General features: G+C 41.3%; 1 protein-coding gene across 2 annotated transcripts in view; it reads right to left on the bottom strand.

Annotated features, from left to right (window-relative positions):
* The window catches only part of LOC119859961 (AGBL carboxypeptidase 4), a 1,439,111-nt gene that overhangs the window by 790,027 nt on the left and 623,492 nt on the right, over positions 1–25,592 (bottom strand). For both annotated transcript variants that reach the window (XM_038412901.2, XM_043520131.1), the window contains exon 5: positions 9,850–10,066. In XM_038412901.2, coding sequence (XP_038268829.1) covers positions 9,850–10,066 — 217 coding nt within the window. The remainder of the gene's footprint in view (positions 1–9,849; positions 10,067–25,592) is intronic.

Below are 25,592 nucleotides of genomic sequence, written 5' to 3'. Positions count from 1 at the left end.
TCCAGAATGGGCCTCAATCCAGATACGTCTGAACTGTAATGCCTTCATCTCATTTAGATGTAAGCAACCTGTGTTCCCCTGTATGTTTGCATTGCATTGAGCACACAGAGCATTCGGGAAATAACACTGCGAGAAATTCTGAAGTTCTCACTCACCTATATCCTGGGCATTCATACCGTATGCTAATCTAACCCTTCATGCACACAGATAAGTGTCAAAATCCATACTGTGATAGGATTTTCTTCTTCTCCCAGATCCTGAATAGAGGTCTCCATGGATATGGCATTGCCTGAGCAGAGACTCACTAACCCTGAAGACTTCCCCACAGAAAGGGGATAAGGGCACCACAGCAGGGAACCTCCCCTTTCAATGCAAAAGGTGCTGTTCTAGTTCTATATCACTAAGTTATATCTGATGACACTGTTCTGTTTCTCGCTCCACTCCCCAAGAATCTGCAGACAGTCCAAAGGAATGAATTTACAGCCAATAATGCAGAATTGGGGGGAAACAAAAGTCAATTTTGCCAACTTGTTAAGTTTACGAGTGATTTAACAAGTGTGAATCTACCTCTTACCCTCCCCCACCCCCAACATACACACTTTACATACATTGTAATCCTAAAATTTATCTGGTTACAATATTTGTGCCAAAGTTGTAAATACAATAATTTTATACATTCATATACACCCCTACGAGGGCTTTATTTCTCAGCACTAAGCAGTCCCCACTAAATGCAGGCTGAAAAATTATTGGTGTGTTAAAGAACAAAATCCAATTTTGAATAGTGCATTTAGTAAAGCATGTAAAGATTGGATCCTACTGTGATGCCATCATTTTAGGACCTACAGTTTAAGTTTTCATTAGTTGTAATTTTGAAGAAAAATACTCTCCTTTATTCTCTGCTATGGACAAGGATTCCCACATAACTCTAACATTCTCTTGGAAGAAAAGGTGTCAGAGGATATGGAATTCTCATCTCCCTGTTTATTAATGCAAGATTGGTAGCTAATAAGGTAACAGCAATGTATGACTTGCTTAAAGATGAGGTTCCTGGCTTTCCATACATCCCTGAGAACTGGCTGGGTGATACTTCAGGACCCATTTCAGTGAAGTTGATTCTGGCTTGGTACACAGTGTAGCAAAAAACAAAGAAATATTGGTATAACGGGGACGTACTACAGTCAATAGAATATAGTAGGTACATTTATACTGCAAATATCTAAAATAAACCCCACAGCAGCGAGTCTCAGAGCCCAGGTCAGTTGACTTGGGCTCGCATTATGGGCTAAAAGTAGAAGTGCAAACATTCATGCTGAGGCTGGAGCCTGGGCTCTGAGACCCAGCAAGTTTCTCATAATGTCCACACTGCTATTTTTAAGCCCGTAGAATGAGCCCCAGGAGAAAATCCTGGGAGGTTGCTCAACTCATAGCTGGACACACTCTAGTATTCAAGATAGTAGTGGACGTGAGGAAACTTGAAATCAAATATTGTCATGGACTGACCATTGCTTCCTTAAAATTTTAGGTTGGGCCTCATCTCTTCTAACACAAAGAGAGACCTATTTTGATGATCTGCCCTCAGAAGGGGTTGGAACCAGAGCAGATCTGTTAGGAAGAATATTGTTGCTCCGAATGACCACTCTATCAGTAGTTTGGTAGAATATTATAAAACTCTTTCATCCTCAAAATTGGTCCCTAGCCATCCTCTTTGTTGTCTTCTGCTTCATAGGCCGCCTCGGTTCACAGAAGATCTGTGTCAGCTGAAGCAAGAGGGAAGATAACTTGAGCATATGGGGAAGAAATCTCAGCTCAAATCGGATTTGTATGACAAGTAATTTTAAAACATAATTATACTATAGTTATTAGGGAGGCAAATAAATGGTTCTTCCCTTCCACTACAACATCCACAAAATGTCTACCAGTGAATCTCTTTATGGTGTTGGACAGTTAGATTAAACTAAGTTGCTTCTACTTGGCTGCAGATTTGATTTACTCCCACACTGCAAGGAGTACATTTGGTTAGAAACAGCTGATGTCATGAGCCGTCAGCGCTCTGCCCTTCGCCTCCTCTCTTCTATAGCTGTAAGTATGTAGCTCAGTTGCCTCTGGTAACCTCAGTTGTGGCAATATCCCATGGGAAGATGCAAATTCTTAGGTCTGGTCTACAGTACAAAGTTAGATTGACGTAAGCTGCCTTGCGTCTTCACTTAAATTTGGCTTCTGCCGACGAAAATGCCTTTCTATGCCAATTTAGTAACCCCAGCCCCCCGAGCGGCATAGAGTCATTGTTGATTTAATTAGGTTGATGCATTGGCAGTGTAGATACTGCATTGCTTACACCAACTGTTGCTGGCTTTCAGGAGCCATCCCACAAAGCCCCACGCTGACAATACAAGCACTCCTGGTGAGGACGCATACTGGTGACACAAGAAACCAAGTAGGCACACCCAAGAGATTTAATAACTGTGGTGGCTGTATTCTGATAGAAGTTAGGTCGACATCATTTTGTAGTGTAGACATGGCTTTAGATAGGCAATGCTGTGGACGTTTAGGCTTTATAGAACAAAACTAACATCTTAAAAGCAACCCAGAATCCAACACATAGTCCAGACAGCCGAAATCCATTTTCCTTCAAGGCACTTTGCAATGCGCAACTTTCCTCCTCAGCCTGCAGGGTGTTGGGAGATGGGTTTGGCTGGGGACTCTGGTGGCAGTTTGGTAGGTGGGGTTTATTATATTTTTGCTATATTCACGGTGCCACAGTGGTGGTGCTATCAGTTGGTAATTGCCGGAATTTCTTTGTGTTGAGCCCTCAAGGTGCTGAGTACTCTGGCCCTGATCTAGCAAAGCATTTTAGAATATGCTTTACTTTTAGCAGATGATGTCCATGGGACCGTTCACATGCTTAAAAGTCATGCATGTGTTCAAGTGCTTTGCTGGATCAGGTCCAGCATGCCCAGCACCTTGTAGGAGCTAGCTCTTTATACATGAACTCTGCAGATAAGAGCTTGTCAAAGGTGCCCAGAGGATCAGATAGGCATTCTTTTAGGCAGCGAATACAAAGCTAAATAAATGAATAATCTCCCTCTGTGTGCAGTATATCCAATCCTTTGGTACGAGCAGACTTTTAATCTTTTAGACAAGCCTTCAATCCCAAAGCACAGCCTTGCAGCTAAAGTATGCCAGGATCACCATCTTTTGGGTCAGTAATCAGAGATTACAAAATAAAATAAAAAATATAGCTTTGCACTAGCTTTATACAGTCACCCCCCAGGAGAGCCAAACATGAACCAATTCAAACACTGCCAAAATCCCGGCAGAGTCGATGCAGTAAAGTGCTACTGGGCAATGGAGCTAATCACTCCAGATAGCATTACAGGGCCCCTTCAACCCTTTGTGGTCAACAGCACTGTCAACAGAGTAATTATTGTTTAATGCTCTGCTACAAAAGACGGAAAACAAAGCTTCTGGAAATGAAAGTGAAAGCAGTATCAATTCAATCTAGGATATTGCACTGGTTTGCTGGCGTTACACATTCCTTAAAAATCTCATTCTGTTCTTATGTCCTTGAGTGCAGTTACGTAAATATTAAGTGACAGAAAGATGTAGTTAACAATCTTCACACTAATGTAGATACAGCATCACAGACTGCTTATTTTAATAGGATTATATGAAAAGCTTGTATAGGTTGACAGTAAACAACATAGCACACAATTCATTTATCACTATTCCTTCCAGCAGGTTTTCCTTCTATAAAATGGATCACAACAATCTGCAGCTGATTCTACTTTCTTATCCCAACAGAGTCATTAAGCTCAAAGTTTCTCTCTTCTGAAGTTCCAGCCACTGTCTTTTTTCTTTTTTTAAATGTTTTTTGGTTTGATAAGAGTTGATATCACACGTGAACTGCAATGTTGACTGAAGATTTTAATTCTTTTTTCTGATTTATGATCTGTTCCTCTCAGAATGGAGTATACTCTGAGAGTGAGTTTCCTATATAAACCAGTGCTATTTCTAGCACTTAAGAATTGTGAGCTTATGTATGTGACAGACACAGGCAATATTAATTACAAAGCAATGTTTAGAGTTATGTTTACTTTTTTCATAAAACTAGATGTTGCTGGTGACCTAAACCAAAACCCTTTCTTTTTATTATGCATACGCAATTTCTGCATTATGAAATCTTTATAACTGTGTCTATCAGAACCACAAAAAGGAGACTGCAATGGTAATACAGTTTGCCATACAACAAAAACTTCTCTGACCTCTATCTACCAATCAGTCCTTAGTTTGTGAGCTCTTCAGTGGAGGGGCCTTCTTGTACATCTGGAAAGATCATAGCACATTGTGGGTGCTGCCACAAAGAACAAACTTGTAAGCGTCCAGTGCGAAGTTTTATTATTTGTAACCATTAGATTAGAACATTGCACTGACAGGTGAGAATTTTGATGGCAATAAAACTGGACCATAACATGCTATAAATTTTAAAACAGAACTCCTCACTCATTCAAATTGGGAAGCATAGGTGCTGGAACTAGGGGTGCTGGAGTACCCCCTGGCTTGAAGTGGTTTACAGTTTGGTTCAATGACTCTCAGCACCCCCACTATAAAAATTGTTCTAGTACCCCTGTTGGGAAGTCTTCCTAAAAACCGATGACATAATATAGCTCAATATTGTTTTCCTCTAGACACACAAAAACACGTGGAAACCTACTAAACTAAAAATATATATTTACAGTATAAGTCTATTAAAGAAAAGCAAGAAAATATTGTTTCTGATATTTGTCATTTTCAGGTCCAACTCTGCTCATGCTGGTCTCCAATCTGGCAGAGAAAATATCTATAGCAGAGTTTAAAGTTGGCATTTGGTTTTGGAATGCTGTTTATATTACCAATGCAGGGAAATAGCAGCAGTAGCTGCTATTTATGTGTGAGTAAACACATATACAGATGAATAAAGTGAATGTGCCCCTAACACATATGTAGGAACACCCTTACTTCCTAGAAAAATGAGTAAGTTGGGTTTAGTTTTCTTTACTGTTGTTTCTATGGATATTTTCACCCTGAGTAAACTGTCACAAATCGCATTTAGATGACATTTTAACCTAGTTGCAGTTAGATACATTGGAAACTACAAAATCTGACACCAATATCATTTACAAAGTATGATGCATCATCACACAGAGAGGCCTGTAACTTCCATTTTTTCAAATAAGAAGAGTATAGCTTTATTATAGAGGACTGTTATTGCATAACCTAACACTGAACATAGAAATGGAAAATTTAACCTTTGAAAAATTGACTATTTTCTTTGTTTCGTGCCTTAAACCAGTCATAACTGATCAGTTAAAATGGGTGAGTGGCTATCCATACAACTCATTGGCTATTTTTACTGGTGTACCCAGCCATTTGTACAGTGAACAAAGGATATTTGATCAGTGAGCCAGCAATGTAACATCTGGTAAGTAGTTTCACAAGTCTAGGGCCTGATTCTGATCTCATTTACACTAGTGTAAATCAGAAGTAACTCCAGTGAAAAGAAGAGACCAACACCAAACCAGTGTGGGATCAGAATCAAGTCCCCAGCCTCCACATTCTGGTCTATTTTAGTCTGCATCTCATGTCTCTTTTAAGAGGTGGTGGCTCACTTACACGGCTCTACATCAGACATATTGCCTTCTTGTTTTAAAATATGTATGTTTAATATTTAATTTAACACAATTCCATATTCCAGTCTCTGTGTACTGAGCAAGTTCCTTGAGGCTTGCAGTTTGTATGTACAGTCACAATACACCTCAAGTATAATTTGGAAGCACTACTGCCTAATGGGGTGAGAGGAAGTGTCTGTGTCCAATTAATCTTGGCTCTCTTTTGAGTGAATAATGAAAATACTGCCAAGTGAGTGGTGATTTGTAAAGTGGACCATACGAGCTGAGCCAAGCTGACTGAGCTCATTTAATTAAGAGTGAGTGATCAGTGCAATGTTTGGTGAGGGTATGGGTGTACTGAAAAGCCAAGAATCTCGCACAATATGCAGATAGTTTATATTACCAACTTTGAACGTTATCCACTTTAAAACTGGCCACTGTGAAATATTATGTACAATGTACATACCTGGAGCTATACAAACATCATACAATATACTTGTACATATATATATATTGTTTGTGTGTGTACTTATGTGTGTTTATATTTTCACACCCATATAGAAATAATATTTCATTGTATTATGTTCAATGTTGTATAATATATTCCAGTATGACAGGTTTCAGAGTAGCAGCCGTGTTAGTCTGTATTCGCAAAAAGAAAAGGAGTACTTGTGGCACCTTAGAGACTAACAAATTTATTAGAGCATAAGCTTTCGTGAGCTACAGCTCACTTCATCGGATGCATTCCGATGAAGTGAGCTGTAGCTCACGAAAGCTTATGCTCTAATAAATTTGTTAGTCTCTAAGGTGCCACAAGTACTCCTTTCCAGTATGACAAACATTTACTATGCAATATAAATAAAGGCACATTCTAAAAAAAATCTTTCAACTTTTACATATTATCTGTTTGGATAGTATGTATACAGTCTAAAGTTATCCGAAGCCAGTGAGGTCGGAATGAAAATAGCACGATAAATGGTACCCAGGATACCATAATACCAAGCTCGTCGGATAGACTATTTTCAAGATCATTTGGCACATCTAGAATGTTTGATAGCTCTCTGAAGTAAAGTACATAAGTATTAAAGGTCAGAACAGAACCACTAAGTTATCCATTCACATTAGCAATAGGAATTGTCACCTTTTGGCTCTGTTCCTTTTTGCCATTCTGTGATCTAATGACAGTTAAATGTCCCATATTGATGTTTCACTTTCAAGTTTCATAGAATTTTTGAAAGTATTTAAGGCGTTTACTGAGGCAGAATATCTTTTCATAGAGGAAAATATGAATTTAGATTACTTTGAAAACACTAAGTGCAGCAAAATGAATGGCTCAAAAAGGCTTTAGAAACAATAATCTAAATATGGCTTCTTGAGACTTGAATTTCACTTTTATCCTACAGAAAAGATCCGTGGTGAAATTCTGTTCTGCACTCTTCAAGGCACAGTACAGAACTCATAGGTTAGGGGAGCTAACTAAGGTAGCTCCAAATCACATTTGTGCCCTCCCAGTCCAAGGCTGGAGAGACACCGCAACAGAAAAGAGACAGCCCTGGGAGCCTGTCTAAATTACAGCAGCCTCCCTAAGTAGCCCCATGGGCCAAAGGGTTGCAGTGCTGCTCAGAAGCTCAGCAGTGTTGCTGCAACCAACCCCACAGCTGGAACTAGCACTTTTAGGACCCGTTTATTACATATGAAAGGGCCAGAGTAGTATAAAAGTGGCAGAGTGGGGTTGAGGATCTCACCCTTAATTTCTAAAACCATCCCGTATGGCAATTTGATCCTCTCAAGTACAGTCAACTTCTGTTTTGATGCAGCCTGGTACAGGGCCCCCCAAAGAATCCTGTTTTAAAGTCATATGCTAAGCAACAAAACACTACATTAAATCTTTAAGTGAACTTACAGAAATTGCCTATTCAAGCCCTGCAAAACCATTAAGTATCCAAACTGTTCTAGGATGTTCTTATATGGAGAAAAGCCAGAAATCAATTACGATTGCAGTGTTTCATACAAAGATAACATCATGAGCTGGATTAAAAAAGCTTTTTATACATATCATCCTAGTGAGCTGCAAAATGTTATTATATCAAGCTCTGGAAAAAAAAATATGTGTGTACATTGAGATATAAAATCTGGAGTTATACACAGAAAAATTCCATGCCATATTTTGAATGGCATGTTTAATTTTCTGAAATATGAAAAATAATATATAGTGGCAACAGGTAATGCAGTGTTAACAAGATTTAAAGACTACATCTATCTGTCAAAATGCATATAAAAGACAAATCCATCATATCTCAATGTTTTAATCAGTCAATCTGGTTTTGATGAACATGCAAATGTGACCGTTTTATTCTCTATTTTCACAGAGAGTGAAAGTTAACAAAAAGCAGTTTTACGTTACAATTAATGACAGTTGTGTCCTCTGAGATTAATAATTAAACCCCACGAAAATCAAAATGATTAAATTTCCTACTCCCAACCCCCTTTGGATTTTGTGTTTTCTTTTTATCTATTTTCCCCATGTAATTGTTGGACCTCCTAATTGGGATGATTACTATCAACCAGGGATGTGTACTGGGCTTCTCTTAACCAAGAACTTTGCTTCACCAATAAAAAGGTTTGAAAGGGGAGGGTCCTCTTTGTTAATTATTTTCTTAATTTCCTATTTTATTTCATTTTTATATAAATTTAGTGTTAGTAAAGGGAACCAGACAGGCCTAGTGAATGAAGTCCTCTATTTATCCCCCTGTTTCTAAAGCTCACAATTTTGTTACAGATCTCATGATATTTTGTAGATTTTTTTCTATAAAACTCCAGCTACTGGAGATTGCATAAGAATTTCAGCTCTCATAAAAAAAGAAAAAAGAAAAAAAAGTTTCTAGCCTTTATGGTTGTGGAGAAAAGCTTGAAACTGTGAAGCAAGTGCATCTAAAGGCTCAGAAACCAAGGCAAATAAAAAAGAACCAGCATTTATGATTTTTAAAAACACTCATGATTTTTAAGCCAATCTTATGATTTTGGGGCCTGAGAGCTTGTCTACACTTACCGGTAGATTGGCACTGCTGCAATAGATGCAGCGAGTATCGATTTAGTGGGGCTGGTGAAGACATGCTAAATTAATGGGAGAGCACCCTCCCATTGATTTGTGTACTCCACCTCCTCGAGAAGCGTAAGGGAAATTGACAGGAGACACTCTTCTGTCAACACAGCACAGTGTAGCCACCAAGGTAAGTGGATCTAACTACGTTGACTTCAGTTATGTTATTCTTGTAACTGAAGTTGCGTAAGCTAGATCGATTTACTATGGTAGTATAGACCAGCCCTGAGTCAGGATTCTGGAATGTCTGGGTTTGGCAATGCTTTCATTCACAGAAAAATTACATCAAGGTGAATAGAAGTTCAAGCTTTTCCCACAATGCTCTGATTCAAGCCTGACCAGGAAGGAGAGAATCTATTGGGGAGAAAGAATAGGCTTAGTCTCCAGGCCTCATTTTGTTCTTTGACAACGTGTGTGTCAGTTAAAACCAACTGTGGTGGCATTTTATTTTTGAGGTGGACATCAGGGGTGAGACAGATAAATCCATTTCAAATGGCCACCAAAATATTCAACCATTTTTAAGGTTAAGCTATCTACCCACTTTTCTTTTTTTAAAAAAATGGTTTGCATATGGTAGTAAAGGTTATAACCCCATTCAAAAGAAATCTCACAGAAATACAAGACAGAGGATGCCAAGAATCAAATTTCCCTTGTAAAGCCGTTTCAGTTTTCCCATTTAATATCTTTGGAGGTGAACTGGTCCTACATGTTTCAGAGTAGCAGCCATGTTAGTCTGTATTCGCAAAAAAGAAAAGGAGTACTTGTGGCACCTTAGAGACACAAATTTATTTGAGCATAAGCTTTCGTGAGCTTATGTTCAAATACATTTGTTAGTCTCTAAGGTGCCACAGGCACTTCTTGGTCCTACATGGTAATCTTAGCATTGCACTACCTGTTGCAGAAGAGGTATTTTATGTGAAATTAAATTAGCATTTGTATATATTTCACCATGCAACTAAGCTGCCTCATGTGTCATTCATAGCAGTAAAACAAATATGTGCGTATGTACTTCAGCAGGGATAGTGAATTACACTATATAAGGATTTAAGGGCAGACATCCATAACGAAGCATGCTAGTTGGCAAACGTGCTTATTACTTACCACACTGAGTCCCAACAATTCTCTGTAAAAGTAGTCCATGTTCCTCCTTTGTAAGTTGTCGAGATAGTGTCGGAGTCGAGTATACGTGTACGGGTAGCAGTAGGCAAATTGGTAAATGTCATCCTCTCGGTCAAAGCAGAAAGCAAATGACATGACATAGTTCTTTCTGTGGTCTGGGCAGCGATAGTAATATACATTTTTAGTTGGCAGCCTTTGCCTAAAAAACAAAACACATACATATGTGTGGATATAAGAATCTTGATAAATTCAAACCTTACAGTAAAACTACCTGAAATTCATATTCTAGATCAAACTAATTAAGTGAATGAGCTGGGAACTTTAATGGCTCAGAGGTTGGTAACTGGATGGCAAACCTTTCCAGGACATTATTGGAACACATTCTACATGGATTATATGGAATGAGTCTGTGCCTGGAGGCTGTCTCTCTTCAGGTCAGGGTTTAGGCATATTTAATGCAACAGTGTCTTGACAAGACAAACATTGAACATAGGGAAGTTTCTGTATTGCAATCCAGTTTAATGGTGAGGCGATGTATAGAAATATAGTGCCAGTATCAGGAAAAATCAGTTTTTGAGAAACAAAAACCTCTTGTTTTGCGAGGTTGTAGAATGACCCCAGAAATTCATTCTTCTGAAACAGCCACCTGGTCCTGATTTAGAAAGAGAGAGGGATGGGAGTTTAGTCTAGAATTACTGTATCCTTTGGAAATCCCAGCCTAAATGCATATGGCACCCAGTTACTATGGTACTGGCCATATTAAAAATGCAAATACAATATAATGACTTACTATAGTGGAGGTGCTTACATGACTATGTCAATGTCTTAATCAATTTAAAGGATAATGGATGCCAATATCTAATCTTGTCAGATGTCTTTCACAACCATCCAAATTCAATATGATTCTCTTATTTCACATTTGTGTTGTGAAGTACTTCAGAGATATGATTAAAGACCCATTATATGGACAGATGCTGTTCAATGTCTCTCTTCACACCCTCTCTGGGTATTGAATACAGGTTTTCTGCCTGCATCTAGACAGTCAGATTCTCTAGTTGTAACATATTCTTGTAATTTAATGCTACTAATTTACCAGTCATGTTTGGCAACAGCACACTGTGGTCCTGCAGACTCCAACTAATTCAATTATATAATATTATAAACAGGTCTCATCTAATGCTCATAGCAGATCTCAGCTAAACCAGGATCACAGTGAGGTAAAACATAATATGATTTACACACATAGCAATGGTAATGTGTCCTTTCTGAGAAGCTAGACTACTGAAGAGCTTCAATTTTGGCCTTTCATTGCTAATAAGAAATGGAGAACAAAACCCTCTCATTTTGCACGTGCTTGCAGTTAAGGAGTATGATCAGCAAAACTCAGGAGCTACAAAGAGAACAAAAAAGGAATCGAGATGCTCTTGGATAAATACATTAGAGAGACAGTGATGCAGTTATTTAGAGTTGAAATAAAAATTATTTGCCCCTCTTATTGCTGTGGTTCTTGAACACAGATGGTTTTGAGAGTTTCCTTCAGTATTAGTGGTTTTCTAAGACCTTTACTTACTTCTGGTGATCTGTTCCTAACAAAGTGGAAATTATTTTTAAGGCCACATATATGAAGGACACAAAAATACTTTTCAATTTTTTTTGAAGTACCATTGGGGGAAAAATTGCCACCAGCCGTCTGCATAAAGTACCCTCACCTAATAGGTTCATCAAGTATCTTAACATATTTCTCTCACTCACTCTTACTCTGGAGTGCTATAGGACATCCCTCATTTGCTCTCAAATCAAGCAGATGATGTGGCAGTGGGTAAATGTATTCTAGCTCCCAGTTCTCAAACCATAATGCAAGTTTAAACGGTATGTTGCTGAGTTGTTGAACTTTATTTGTTTCCAAATTAGCAGAAGGGGAAATAACAAAGGGCAGACCTTACTTTATGCAATAATATTGCACGTAAAATGGGACCAACAGGGGAAATTCAGAATTCCAGAAAGGGTAATGCTAATTGAAATTCATCTGCTGATAGTTAATATTTAAATGATGAACGGTTCAATAATTTTATACTTTGAAGCAAGTTAAAGATAACTTTTGTTAATGTATGAAATATACTTTTGATATTTCATTCCCTTTCCCCTTCATTATAGAAGCTAAGCATCTGTTTTATTATCCACTTTGACACACCGTTTTATGGCTGCATTTGGCTATTATGGCTAATCTCAATGTCTAGGACATCTGGTATTGACATTTCACTATCTGGTGTCTGACACAGCAGTCGAAACCATCCTCAATTCCTAGGTTTAAATTCACCCTCTCAGGGCAGAAATGGTTTGAATTAAGAGTTTGGGCACTATCTTCCAAAAATAATTGTAATAGTACTCCTGTCACTGCTAATCTATTCTTATCTCTCCCACCACTTTGTCATTGTTAATCTATTTGTGAGTCATATGGAGAAAGAGAGTTAGTGTTTAGATACCAACAACACATCTTTACATACAGGAGCCTAATCAGATTCAGATCTTATCTTGGAATTTAAAAAGAAAAGAAAAGAAAAGAAAAGAAAAGAAAAGAAAAGAAAAGAAAAGAAAAGAAAGAGACACAGTGCTAGATATCACCAACTGAGTTTTTGATAATGAAAAGACATTGCTCAGTTCTTGAATTAACCTTTGTGTCCTAGACACACTATTGTTTACTCTTTCCCTTTTTTGTTCTATGCCTTCTAGAAAAGGACACCCACACACTGTGGCAGCAGCTGCTCCTATTAATTTAAAGCTATTACAAAAATTAAAATTAAACCCAATTACTCTGGCTGGTTTATAGTCGGGGAACGGCTTAGTCTGATTGTTCCCTCTGGTTATGGACAAAAACAATATTCCTACCTACAGGCAGCTGCCAGTGGAATACTAATGCATCCAGGGCCTGGCACGGACAGATTCAGAATGCAGAGTTTAACTGCATTTCTGAGTAGAGAAAAATATCTTATCATGGATCTGCAGAAATGCACTGACTTCGTATACTATAGGTCACAATGCAGTCATTTCATGGTTAGCCATAGGACAGCCAAGTTTTGGAAGAACCTTGATACTTTTATTTGTCATTCTGCATTTCCAGGCAGTAAACACCCATAAATGTGCCCTGCTAATTGATACACAAGTGCCTGAATCTCATCACTTCAGAATGGTTATTTAAAGGAAAACCCCACAAATTCTAAGCACAGCTGCAGCATCTTCCATAGCATCTTCCAGGCAACTTATTTTCAGTTTGTTTCTAGAAATGTATTACAGAAACATAGTTAAATATTTTACCTGTTTTGAAACAAATTTGGGCTGCCTAGTTTGCAAAGTTACACACCAAAATCATCCAGGTGATACGGGAATGCAGACAGAAAGCTTTCCATTCCACTTCTGACTCTCCTCATAATCCTAGAAGAAGTGCTGCAACTAGAGAAGGGTATTCCAAGGCAATGCTCAAGGATCCAAGTTTTTGAGTGCATTCACTTCCTGCCCTAGCAAACCACTACCTCTAATCCTTGTACCCAAACCACTACCTCTAATCCTTTGCTACTCTAGTTAAGGATGGGGTGTGATTGACACATTGTTCTCCAGAATACAGACACATATAAACAATGAGTTTGTGGAGTACACCATCATGAGATTTTCAAAATCATCAAGGGGATTGGGTGGCAATAATTCCATTGACTTCAGGGGAGAGGCCAGGAATTCACCCCATCTCTTATGATGGGAAGTAAGTATCTAAATTCCATGGCAGCTTTGAAAGTTTCATCCTATATGCACTTCTGTTCTGGAACAATTTATGTCATGGGCCACAATTTGATCCTTAAAGACAAACTTTATTATTTTCCCTGTGTTATCTCTTTTACCTTTAGACAGTGTTTATATTATCAGGGCTGTTGGGAGTAAACTCTTTGGGGCTTGGAGCATCCTTTTGTTCCGTGTTTGTGTAGCACCCAGAGCACAAATGGGCTCCTGGTCCATGATGGGGCTCATAGGTGCAATCACAATACAAACGATAAATAATAATAATTACTTTTGAGGTAATGAGACTAAATCTGGAAGTCTTTACCCAGACAAAACTCCCAATGGCATTAAAGGGCAACCTAAACTGTATTTGGCCTATTTTTAATATGGCATTCACACACAAATTAAACAATTCCCACCATCTCGAGGATTGGCCAAATCTATCACCTTCAGTAGACATCGAAGAAATGATGATGATCTTTGGAGGAAAAACAAAAAGTGATAGGTACTGTAAGAGACTAATGAATGGAAAAAAGTAAGTAATATTACTTTCAGAGAAGCGATTAAGTAAGTATGATTGCAAAGTAGTGTTAGAAGTGGTGACACGCTGCGGTGATCATTTTCAGCTGCCATCAGTTTGCAGCAATAGTGATGTAAGTTTACTCAATCACTGAACTACAGGTTCTTTTAGGCCATTGCAAGAGATGGGCCGGAATCAAAACCTTAAAGCCAAATACCTACAAACTTTTGTGGTGTTTGAAGTCCAAACGCAGATCCAGACCTTAATTTTGCAAATGACTTCAGCCTTTCAATGGACCAGTCCCCAACTCCAGATCTGAGCATCCCTCAAATTTTAGACATCCAAATCTAAATCTGACAACTAGACTCCTATCTATTAATTAAAGAGTTCAACAATGTTGGAGAAAATATGAGCAAGTTCGTCATCCACTAAAAACTTTTCTTTCCTTTTGTGAGTCAGCCCTTTCAAATGGAGGTTCTTACGGTACGATTTTTCTTTTAGTCTGAAGCATTATTTTTCTCTTCACTTATTACTGTTGTCAACTAGAGCTGCCATCTTCAAAATTCCAAACTTAAGGGTGACAGCATAAATTCCTAGGATTTTCACTGCACAGAACTCTACATTTGATTCATGGAGCAATAGGGGTATTACAAGTGGAGTTAAGTGCTCTTTGCAGAAAGCAGCATGTGTTTTGGCACAGTTAACTCAGGCAGTTACAGACACTGAGAAATAACAGTCTTGCTTTTGTACTTGCTAACATTAATTAGAATGGCCACTAAATATATTTCTCTTCTTTAACAACCCAGCTGTGCAACTCAAGGTCTTCTACCTCTACAAGTATCTGGTTTTGTCTCACTGAGTAGGAAAATCAAAGTTTCATGTACATCAATGGGTTTCTTAAGATTGGAAAGTCTACATCTCAGTATATCACAAAGCACACAGCTTCCAAGGGTTAATGCGTTAATTGAAATAATTAAATGAACTCTATGAAGAGTGCCTGGTAATTGAAATAATTAAATGAACTTTGCAAAGATTTCTTGTTAGCTGTCTGTATTCTTTACAACTTCAAGGGAAAGAGGGAAAAGGAATATTTTTTTCAGATTTATTACAATATACAGTGAACAGAGAAAAGATTAATTTGATTTTTGGAGGATTCCTTAATTTAAAATGCTTGTAATGAATCTGGAAAACTGTAAACATTTCACCAGTTGAAATGAAACCTTTGGGCAGGAAAGGCTTCTTCTGAGGCCCTATCCTGCTCTATTTAAATCAGCGGGAGAAGGCTTGTTCCCCTAGACAGACACCACCATAGAAAAGTCAGGAAACACATTCCAGGAGTAAATGTATGTAGTTTGGAAAGCTTGATAACTTAAGACTAGGGTCAGATTTTCTAAAGTGGTCACGTAAATTGTACCCACAAACTCTATGCATGCAATTGTCTGGTTTGCACTGCAAACACGTGCGTGGGCACATTTTTCAGGAAAACTGTAGGAAACCACTTTTGAAAAATCATCCCTTCAACTCAGAGTTTCAAAACAGGAAAATTCACTGGTGAGGGGAATCAGTGGAAAATGACAATAAGGACCCTGTGTTGTACAGCACCTACCTCAATGGAATCCTTGTCTATGACGAGGGATTCTAGGCACTATGGAAATACAAATAATGTAACTACTCCAAGTCCAGTTAGAGGGATCTGGTTGGAGACATCACTGAGGAGAAGGATGTGAAATGCTAAGGAAAGGGCATGCTGTGCAGAAAGTATAATGAAGCAGTGTGCAGTACTCAGAAAATCACTCTCTAATAGCAGATCAGGTTTAGGAGATGTAAAGCAGAATTAATCACTTGCTACTTAATATTGCTGGCAAAAATACAAACAAAAAATTACTCCATATGTTTGTTACCTCTCTGTATTCTTAATCCCTTCTGCTGCCACATCTAGCCACCATTCACCAAGATAAATTTAACCAGTTTTGTACATGCTAACTAGCTATAGACAGAGGCTTGGATGAGTGAAACACCCAGCTCAGCAGTCTTTGTAAAAGTGAAAAAAACGGTTACTTGCCTTCTCGTAACTGTTGTTCTTTGAGATGTGTTGTTCATGTCCATTCCAATCAGACGTGTGTGCAAGCACGTGCACAGTTGCCGGAAGATTTTTCCCATAGCAGCATTTGTTGGGTCAATCCTGGTGCCCCCTGGAGTCGCACCTTCATGGTACTCAATATAGAGCCCCACCAACACACCACACCCTCAGTTCCTTCTTGCCAACTAGTCCGAGAGAGGGTTAGGAGCTTGGGTATTGGAATGGACATAAACAATGCATCTCGAAAAACAACAGTTGCGAGAAGATGAGTAACCATTTTTTCTTCTTCAAGTGATTGTTCATGTCAATGCCAATCAGATGATTCACAAGCCCAAGTTCAGGAGATGGGGTCAGAGTTTTCCACTGATTGGAGCACTGCTCGTCCGAAGGCTTCATTGTTTCTGGCCTGCTGGGTAATCACATAGTGCGTGGTGAAAGTATGGATAGAGGACCATGTCGCCGCTCTGCAGATTTCCTGAGTAGGAATCTGAGCCAGGAGCGCTGTTGATGAAGCCTATGCCCTGGTGAAGCTCACAATGATTGGAGGTGCAGAAACCCCCGCCAGGTTGTAGCACTCATGAATATAGGACGCAATCCATGATGAAATGCATTGTGACGACACAGGCAGTCCTTCCATTCTGTCTGCCACTGACATGAATAACTGGACCGATTTTCTGAACAGTTTTGTTCTCTTGATGTAAAAGGCCAGCGCCCTGGGGACAGCCAGAGAGTGGAGTCTCTGCTCCCTGCCTCTGGAATGAGGCTTAGGGTAGAATACCAGGAGAAAGATGTCCTGGTTGGTGTGAAACTGCAACACAACCTTCGGGAAAAAAGCCGGGTGAGCCCTGAGCTGAACCTTTTCCTTATAGAACACAGTGTAGGGAGGCTCTGATGTTAGGGCCCTGAGATCAGACACCCTCCTGGCCGATGTTATCGCTACCAGGAACGCCACCTTGTAAAAGAGATAAGGAGCATGTCACCAACAGTTCAAAGGGGGGTCCCATGAGCCTACAAAGGACCAGGTTGAGGTCCTAGGCAGGGACCGGCTGACGGACATTAGGGTACAGCCTGTTGAGCCCCTTTAAGAACCGGCTGACCATGGAGTTAGCAAACACAGAGCAGCCCTCCACACCCAAGTGGAAGGCCACAATGGCAGCTAAGTGCACTCTTATTGATGACAACAAAAGCCCCTGCTGCTTCAGATGGAGGAAGTAGTCCAGAATAAGCGGCACTGAGGAAAGCATAGGGGATGAATGGTGCTGCACCGAACAGATTGAAAATCTCTTCCACTTGGCAAGATATGTGACTCTCGTAGCGGGTTTTCTGCTGCCATGGAGGACCTGTGTAATCTGGTCTCAACAGGAAAGCTCCATCGGGTTCAACCATGGAGCGTCCATACCGTGAGGTGAAGCAACTTGAGGTTCGTATGTTGAAGGCAACCGTGATCTTGTGTCAGAAGGTCCAGGAAGAGTGGCAGGGTGATCAGGGCTTCCACGGACATATCTAGGAGAGATGTGCACCAGTGCTAATGGGGCCAGGCTGGTGCTATGAATATGACCTGAGCTTGTTCTCTCTGGTTCTTGAGCAGCACCTTATGAACGACTGGTATGGGCGGAAAGGCATATAGGAGAGAACCTCCCCAGTGGAGGAGAAATGCGTCCATGCTGGAGCCTGAACTGTGATCTTGGAAGAAGCAGAACTGCAGGCACTCCCTGTTGTGTCATGTGGCAAATAGGTCTATCTGGGGAAAGCCCCACATCTGGAAGATTGAAATCGCAATGTCTGGGCAAAGGAACCACTCGTGGCTGTGAAATGACCTGCTGAGGTTGTCTGCAAGCTCGTTCTGCACCCCGGGGAGGTACAGCACTTGCAGGTGTATTGAATGTTCTACACTGAAGTCCCACAGCATGAGGGCTTCCTAGCACACGGAAGAGGAGCGTACACCCTCCTGTTTGTTGATATAGAACATTGCTGTTCCATCATGACTGATACACATTGTCCCATTAAGTATGCCTGGAAGGTCTGGCATGATAGGCGCACTGGTCTGAGTTCTCTGACATTGATGTGGAGACCCAGGTCTGCCTGAGACCAGAAGCCTTGAGTCCTGCGGTCTCCCAGATATGCTCCCCAGCCCAAGTCTGATGCATCTATCACTAGCAACAGAGATGGCTGTGGAATGGTGAAGGAGATCCCTGAGCACACCTCCTGAGGGTCAAGCCACCACAGGAGGGAGTTGAGGACCGGGTGAGGCAGGGTCACAATCCTGTCCAAGCTGTCCCAGGATGGGTGATACACTGACATGAGCCACAACTGAAGAGGTCGAAGCCTGAGTCTGGCATGTTGCACCACGTAGGTACAGGCAGCCATGTGTCCAAGAAGCTTTAGGCAGTTTCTTGCTGTGGTGGTGGGAAACGGTCTGAGGCCTCAAATGATATCGGTCAGGGCCTGAAACCTTGCTTCCGGCAGGTATGCCCCTTGGGTTGAGTCCAGTGCTGCCCCTATGAACTCTATCCTCTGGACAGGGGACAGAGTCGATTTTGCTTCATTTAGAAGGAGATCCAGGTAGTCGAAGGTGGCTCTGATTAATCTGACCTGAGCTTCCACTGGGAACCTGGAGCAGCCCCTGATCAGCCAGTCGTTGAGGTACAGAAACACCATCACCTGGTGCGGCGATGACTGCTATGTACTGTGTGAAGATTCGAGGTGCTGCTGACAGGCCGAATGGGAGGACAGTAAATTGGTAGTGGGCACTGTTGGCCACAAACCTGAGGTACTTCCTGTGGGGCTGAGTGACTGCGATATGAAAATATGCTTCCTTCAAGTCAAGGGTAGCATACCAGTCTGCTGAATCCAGTGAGGGGATGATGGAGGCCAAAGAGAACATGCGGAAGCTGAGTTTCTTCAGAAACTTGTTGACTTCTCACGGGTCCAAGATAGGCCTTGGGCAGCCTTTGGCTTTTGGTATTAGGAAATACCAGAAATAAAAGCCCTCGCCCCTTTGATCCTGAGGAACCTCCTCCACTGCCCATAGCGATAGGAGCGACTGCACCTCCTGGATAAGGAGCTGCTCATGAGACGGGTCCCTGAAGTGGGATGGGAAAAGAGGATGGAAGGGCACAGAACTGGTTAGAGTATCCTCTCTCTACCGTATGGAGCATCCAGCGGTCTGAAGTGATACGGGACCATGCACGGTAGAAAGTGGACAGTCAGGAGGAAAAGATAAGGCCTGCCATCCTTGACTTCAGCTTCAAAAGGCTGGTTTGGAGCCAGAAGGTGGTTTGGGTTGGCCAGAGTCCTGGCCTGAGGATGAGTGTTGTCTTTTTCTGCCACTGCTGTTCCTCCTCCAAGAACTGTCCTGTTGGTTCTGCTGATGGAATCTCGGAGGAGGTTGCAGTTGAAAGTGTCTCTGCTGTGTGGCGGGAGTGTGCAGGCCCAAAGACCTGAGGGTGGCTCGTGAGTCTTTCAGGTTATGCAGCCTCTTGTCTGCCTTTTCAGAGAAAAGAGTCATACCCTCAAATGGGAGGTCCTGAATGGTCTGTAAGGGAGCCCGGAGACTTGGAACCAGGAGCTCCTTCTCATGGCCACCACAGTAGCCATGACCCTAGTGGCGACATCAGCACCGTCCAACGCAACCTGGAGGGAAGCCCAGGAGACTAAGTTCCCCTCCTCCATCAAGGCCAAGAACTTGGTTCGGGAGTCTGACAGGAGGAACTCCATAAATTTGGCCATTGCTGAACAAGTGGTATACAAGTACCTGCTGACGATGGCCTGCTGGTTCGAAATATGGAACTGCAGACCCCCTGTAGAATAGACCTTTCTCCTGACTAGGTCGAATCACTTAGCCTCCCTGTTTTTAGGGGAGGGCTCCTGGAAACCCTACCATTCACGCTAATTAGCAGTGTCCACAACAAGAGAGTCGGGAAGTGGGTGGGAGTACAAATGTTCATTCCCCTTGGAGGGCACAAAATAACGCCTCTCATTATGTTTGGCACTGGGTGGCAAAGAAGCTGGAGTCTGCCACAGGGTCTTGGTGGTATACACAATAGTCTTAATAAGTGGCAGGGCAACAAGAAAAGGACCTGAGGGGGCAAGGATATCCACCATGGGATCAGCCTCCTCGACCACCTCCTCAGCCTTAATGCCTAGACCCTTCACAGCCCTTTGTAGTAATTGATGTAGCACCCTGTTGTCCTCAACCGCTGGGGCTATTGCTGTGCCTGCCAATGCCTTTTCTGGAGACAAGAAGGAGGAAGCCCCTATAAGCAGTGGCTGCTCCCTGCCATCAGCTCCCAAGGGGTCCCGCAACTCTCGGAGGTATGTTGGTGCCAATGGAATGTCCGACAGCACCGGGGCTGTCAATGCCGACCTCGGCATAGGTATGGACACTGATGGTGCCACCGGTGGAGCCGGTGCTGAACCAGATGCCTGAGCCGATGAAGGCGGTGGGGCCGTTGTCTGTGCCACTGTGGGTGCCGAAAACGCTGTCAACGCTGGAGCAGCAGTCAGTGCCAAAATCGCTGTCAGTGCCGAGGTTGAAAGAGTAGCCAGTGCCGAGGCTACTCTGATTCTGAGAATGCCCAAGATATTTCAATCTATCCCATGACATCTCTTCACGAACAGTTTACTATTATCTTGGTAGCATTTTATACACACCCCGCCCATCCCCTACATACACACCATTTTCTTCCTGTGCTCCAGAATAACCTGACACAACTTATCAGCAGAGGAAGGCTGATTATGCTTCTGTGCTGGCTGGAGGATGTTTTGCCATGGTGAGGTGGAACATATGGAGCACCCTACCTCTACAGTGTATCTAGTGCATGCAGGCCTGAGAATGAGGGACAACCTGAATCCCAAACTCCACTCCCTATACAACACTGCCAGTTGACCATTGGGTCAGCTCTAATAGCCTCTGAGCCTCAATTACCTAATTAGCCTTTTCCTCACTTTCCCCATCTCCCTTTCCCATCTGTTCATCTATTCCCACACCCCTCTCTTCCACAAGAATAATTTTTAAAAATCCATGTGAACTTCATTAGGTTATTCTCAGATGACTTCTCTTTCATGCAAGAATAATTTATGAGTCTCACAAGAGCCCAGAGTTGCAGCAGGATTTTGGTAATGTCTGAATTCTATATTTATGTTAGATGTTGATGAGTTCACACACGCACACACACAAATACTACCATAGTGCAGATTTCTAACATACCACATAAATTTGATACAAGATTCAGCTAACTACTGTAGAAACAAGGAGGAAAGTGGATCTGAGGATGTTTTTTTCCAGTCCTTACTTGGTTTAGACTGAGCAGTCCGTGAGGAATCTAAGGGTAATTTAGATTGCAAGGCTGGTTTTCACCTTACTTTTATTGCTGATAAGTATCAAAATATATTTGAAATTAAAAAATATAAATGCACAGAAAGATACAGGAATACAAGAACTGTCATAATGGATCAGACCCTAGATCCAACTAGTCCAGTACCTTTCTCTCAAAGTGGCCAGTACCAGAAGCTTCAGAAGAAGATTTAGAATCCTGCAATAGACTTCCACATTAGGTTTCATCCTGGTCTCTGCAGCATGAAGTTTAACTTGCCTTTCAAAACATTTGTCACCATTAATTAACAATTCTAGATATAATTTTAGCATTATTCTTGATCTCATTCCTTATGCATCCAAACCTCTTAGCTTTTTTCACCACAGCTGCACATTGATCAGACATTGTCACTGAATTGTTTACAATGATGTCAGAGTCTTCTCCTGAAGAATTTACTTTACTTTAAAACCCTATAATGTGTATGAATCGTTTAAATATTTCCCTCCAGTGTGCATTACTTTGCATGTATCGACATTGAACATTACCATCGTGTTGTCCATTTGTACAGATTGTTTAGGTGTTTGAAGTTCCTCACAGTTTTGTCCGGTCCTGAATAATCTAAATAATTGTGTGTCATTTTCTACCTTAGTTCTCATCTCCTTCTCTACACCATTAATAAATATATTAAACATGTGAGCTAGTACAGAACCTTGAGGCACCCAGTTATTAACCTTGTACCATAATGAAAATTGACTATTTAATCCTACTGGTCTGTAATTTCCCAGAGCACCCTTGCTGCCTTTTTAAAATATAGATACAACATCTGGTACCCTCCAATCCTCTGAAACAGTTGCTGTTTTTAAAGAGAAAGTACATATTTCTAGTGATCCAGCAGACCCACCAATTCTTTCATAAGCCTCCTGCTTCTCATATACTTCAAGAATTTCTTGGGTGTTGTGTTTTAAAACTCATTTAGTTATTTGCACCTCAAAATCCATTTTTGGCCCCTCTGATTTCCATTGCCTGGTGGAATTTATGTTCCTGTTTATTGGCTTCACTAGAATCAGCTTTCCAAATTTTGAAGGATTTCTGTTTGATTTGAATACCTTCAGAAATGTTTTCAGTTAGCCATACTGGTTGGCTCTTTGCCTTGTGTTAGGGACTTTCCCTTCACCTCTTCCCCTGGTTTTTGTCATGAAGGCAGAAAGCAGAAGACCGGAAGTCCAAAGTGCAAGGAATGCAATGTTTATTGGGGTTAGTTTCAAACAAACATATCCATAGCTCTAATGCCGCCGAGCCTTTCCCCCAGTTTCTCAGTTTCCTTAGCAGGCATAATTATACCTGTAGTGCACGGTCTTGGTCTCACCCTTCCAATTTATGGTCATGTTCCATTTTGGAGGGTCTTGAATGTGGGGGCTTTAGGACAGTCTCTTTTGTATCCCATGGGAGGGGTAAGGAGCGAGGTTGTACTTCAGTCAGGGGCAGGAATTTCTTTGGCCTTTTAGTGTTTCTTATGCCTCCCCCACATCCCCTTCTCCCTCCTGACCGGTTGTTTGACCTTGGCTCGAGATAGTAGGCGAGGCAGTCTTGAAGTGTGTGCTCATATATTACACTCCCATTATACCCAGCAACACTTTTAGCTCTATTCCTTATCTTTTCTCATTGTACTAAAAGCCCCATCTGGTTGTGGGAAATGCAACGCACAGCGTCTTTGTTCTTTGTTCACAGATATTAATAAGGATATAAGAGTATCAAAAATCAAACCCAAAATTCTATCTCAGGCTAACAAACAGGCCTATATACTAACACCCTGCAGATTCTCTTTTTGTTCAGTGAGACACATGCCTTCTGAGATACTATTATTATTTATTTATTTTGGTTTCCACAAAAACCACCACTAAACATTTTTCTTCCTTTATTTTTTAACTTTAGGGCTTTTTGACTAAACTTTCATTTTATTGAAATCTTCCTTTCTAACGTTGAGTGTCACTGTGTCACTTTTAGAATATCAATTATTTGCTCTCACGCTCTCCCCTCCCGCCCCCCAGTTTCTATAGTACTGGAATCTTACCAATTTTTGTTGTTTTAGCTAGGGCACCCATCAAAAGCCTTCTACATACACAAGAGCATGACAACCCCAAACACATAGTAAAGTGACAATTCATATTTGCATAATTGAAACTAAAAGGCCACATACACTGTTGCTTCTATAGCCCCAGAACATTGCAATTACCAGTGACAATTTGCATTCCTCCATTCCTACCCCCCAAGCTTCGGGTATGCTACCCCCCCAATTTCAGGGGCTCTCTGCAACACCCCCACCCCTTCCCTCATATTACAGCTATGTGCGCCCATGTTCCCCTTCCCCCATACTCTTCTCCCCCATTCTCTCTTCCATGCCAGGAGTTCTGTATGCCCCCTCATTGCTTCCCTGACAATTCTATTGGGGATCTTAGGGTACGTCTGCACCGCGAAAGAAAACCCACCACAGCCAGTCTCAGAGCCTGGGTCAACTGACTTGGGATCATGCTGCAGGGTTAAAAATAGCAGTGTGGACATTTGGGCTCAGGCTGGAGGGTCTCAGAATCCAGCCTCCAGCCCTGGAGGCTGCAAGCTTTTTTTTTTTTTTTTTTTTCTTCTGTGTAGATCTACCCTTATTATCACTTCTAAGCCCTCATTCAGGGCTTTTCCTCACAGAGGCCTATACAACTTCCTGTGACTTCTTCCAGCCACAGGGCTTCTCTAGAGAGACACTCCCTTTCTCTCCCACTCCCTTCTAAGCAGCACTCTCTTTATACAGATCTACCAGCCTGTTTTTAGCTCAGCTGCTCCATTACTAATTAGCTAAAGGGCACCACCTAGAGCATCTGATTGCTCCCAGGGGTACCCCACAGGGTTGCCATGAGCCCAAAATCTCCTGAAGGGCCACTGGCCCCATGACACATGGGCTCAAAAGTTATCCCACTACACATACATTCACATACAAAGAAATGCCATTGAATTAAGTGCATCAGGCCTTGCTCTGCTTGGCCAAAAAGGTGTGAAAAAGAACTAAAACCCCCAAACCCATCTCCTCAAAAAAATGCCAAGTACACAAACAGACCTTTCAATATACCCTGAATGTCAACAAATGTAGGCTCTGTCAGATCAAGAAAGGAAACAATTTCAGAGCCAATCCATTGAGCACCCAGCTCTCAGGTCCAAGGTCAAGACACAGCTCTCCCAGCTGAGCTCAGCCATGAGGATTAAGCACGAAGACAGCCACCAGACCTTCTCTGTCACCAGACTGCCATATTAATGAGAAACTTGAAAACTTTTTCCTAGGTCTTGATGCTCTGCAAGACTCTTCACAATGCCCTTTCTGGCAGCTGGAGATGGTTCAGAAATAAACCTTAGCAGGCTTCCTTCCCCAGGTAAGAGAGAATGAATGCACTGCAGAGGGGATGCCCTCAGTCTTTAGGGGAAATAAAAAACAATTTTCTCCCTTTCTCTTTTCCTGCATCCCTAGTTGCTGACCCATGAAGTAGTATTGATCTAAGAAGAGATTAAGTATTCTGCCCTCTCAGTCACTTGTTATTTACAATACACATGGATGCATGTTGGCTGAGGAAGAATCAGAGAGAAGAGGGACCCAGGCATCCAGAAGCAATAAGACTCCTGGGATTCCTTACCCAAAACACCAAGCTAAAACTAAGATGCTGCAATGGTGTGTTGCTGGAGAGAGGGGGAAATGAAAAATGGTTTGTGTATCACGAATCTTGTTTTTCCAAGCTGCATGTGCGATATCAACCAGGCCTCTCCAATACTTCACAATAGTGCTAACATTTTTCTTGATAGCCATTTAAAAATATATACTTATTTTTAGTAGGGAAAAATGTTTTTTTTTTCCCTATCTGACAATATCACAGCAATGGAGAAACTGCATGTTGACTGCATATATAGAAACGTTTTTTTCTCCTGCTGATAATAGCTCATCTTAATTAATCAACCTTTTACTCCACCTTTTCATGTTCTCTGTATGTGTGTATCTATCTATCTTCTTACT

The sequence above is a fragment of the Dermochelys coriacea genome, chromosome 8, assembly GCF_009764565.3.
Source record: "Dermochelys coriacea isolate rDerCor1 chromosome 8, rDerCor1.pri.v4, whole genome shotgun sequence".
In the NCBI taxonomy this organism is placed as follows: domain Eukaryota; kingdom Metazoa; phylum Chordata; order Testudines; family Dermochelyidae; genus Dermochelys; species Dermochelys coriacea.
The sequence above is the reverse complement of the archived record's forward strand: the minus strand, read 5'-3'. Positions and strand labels throughout refer to the sequence as shown.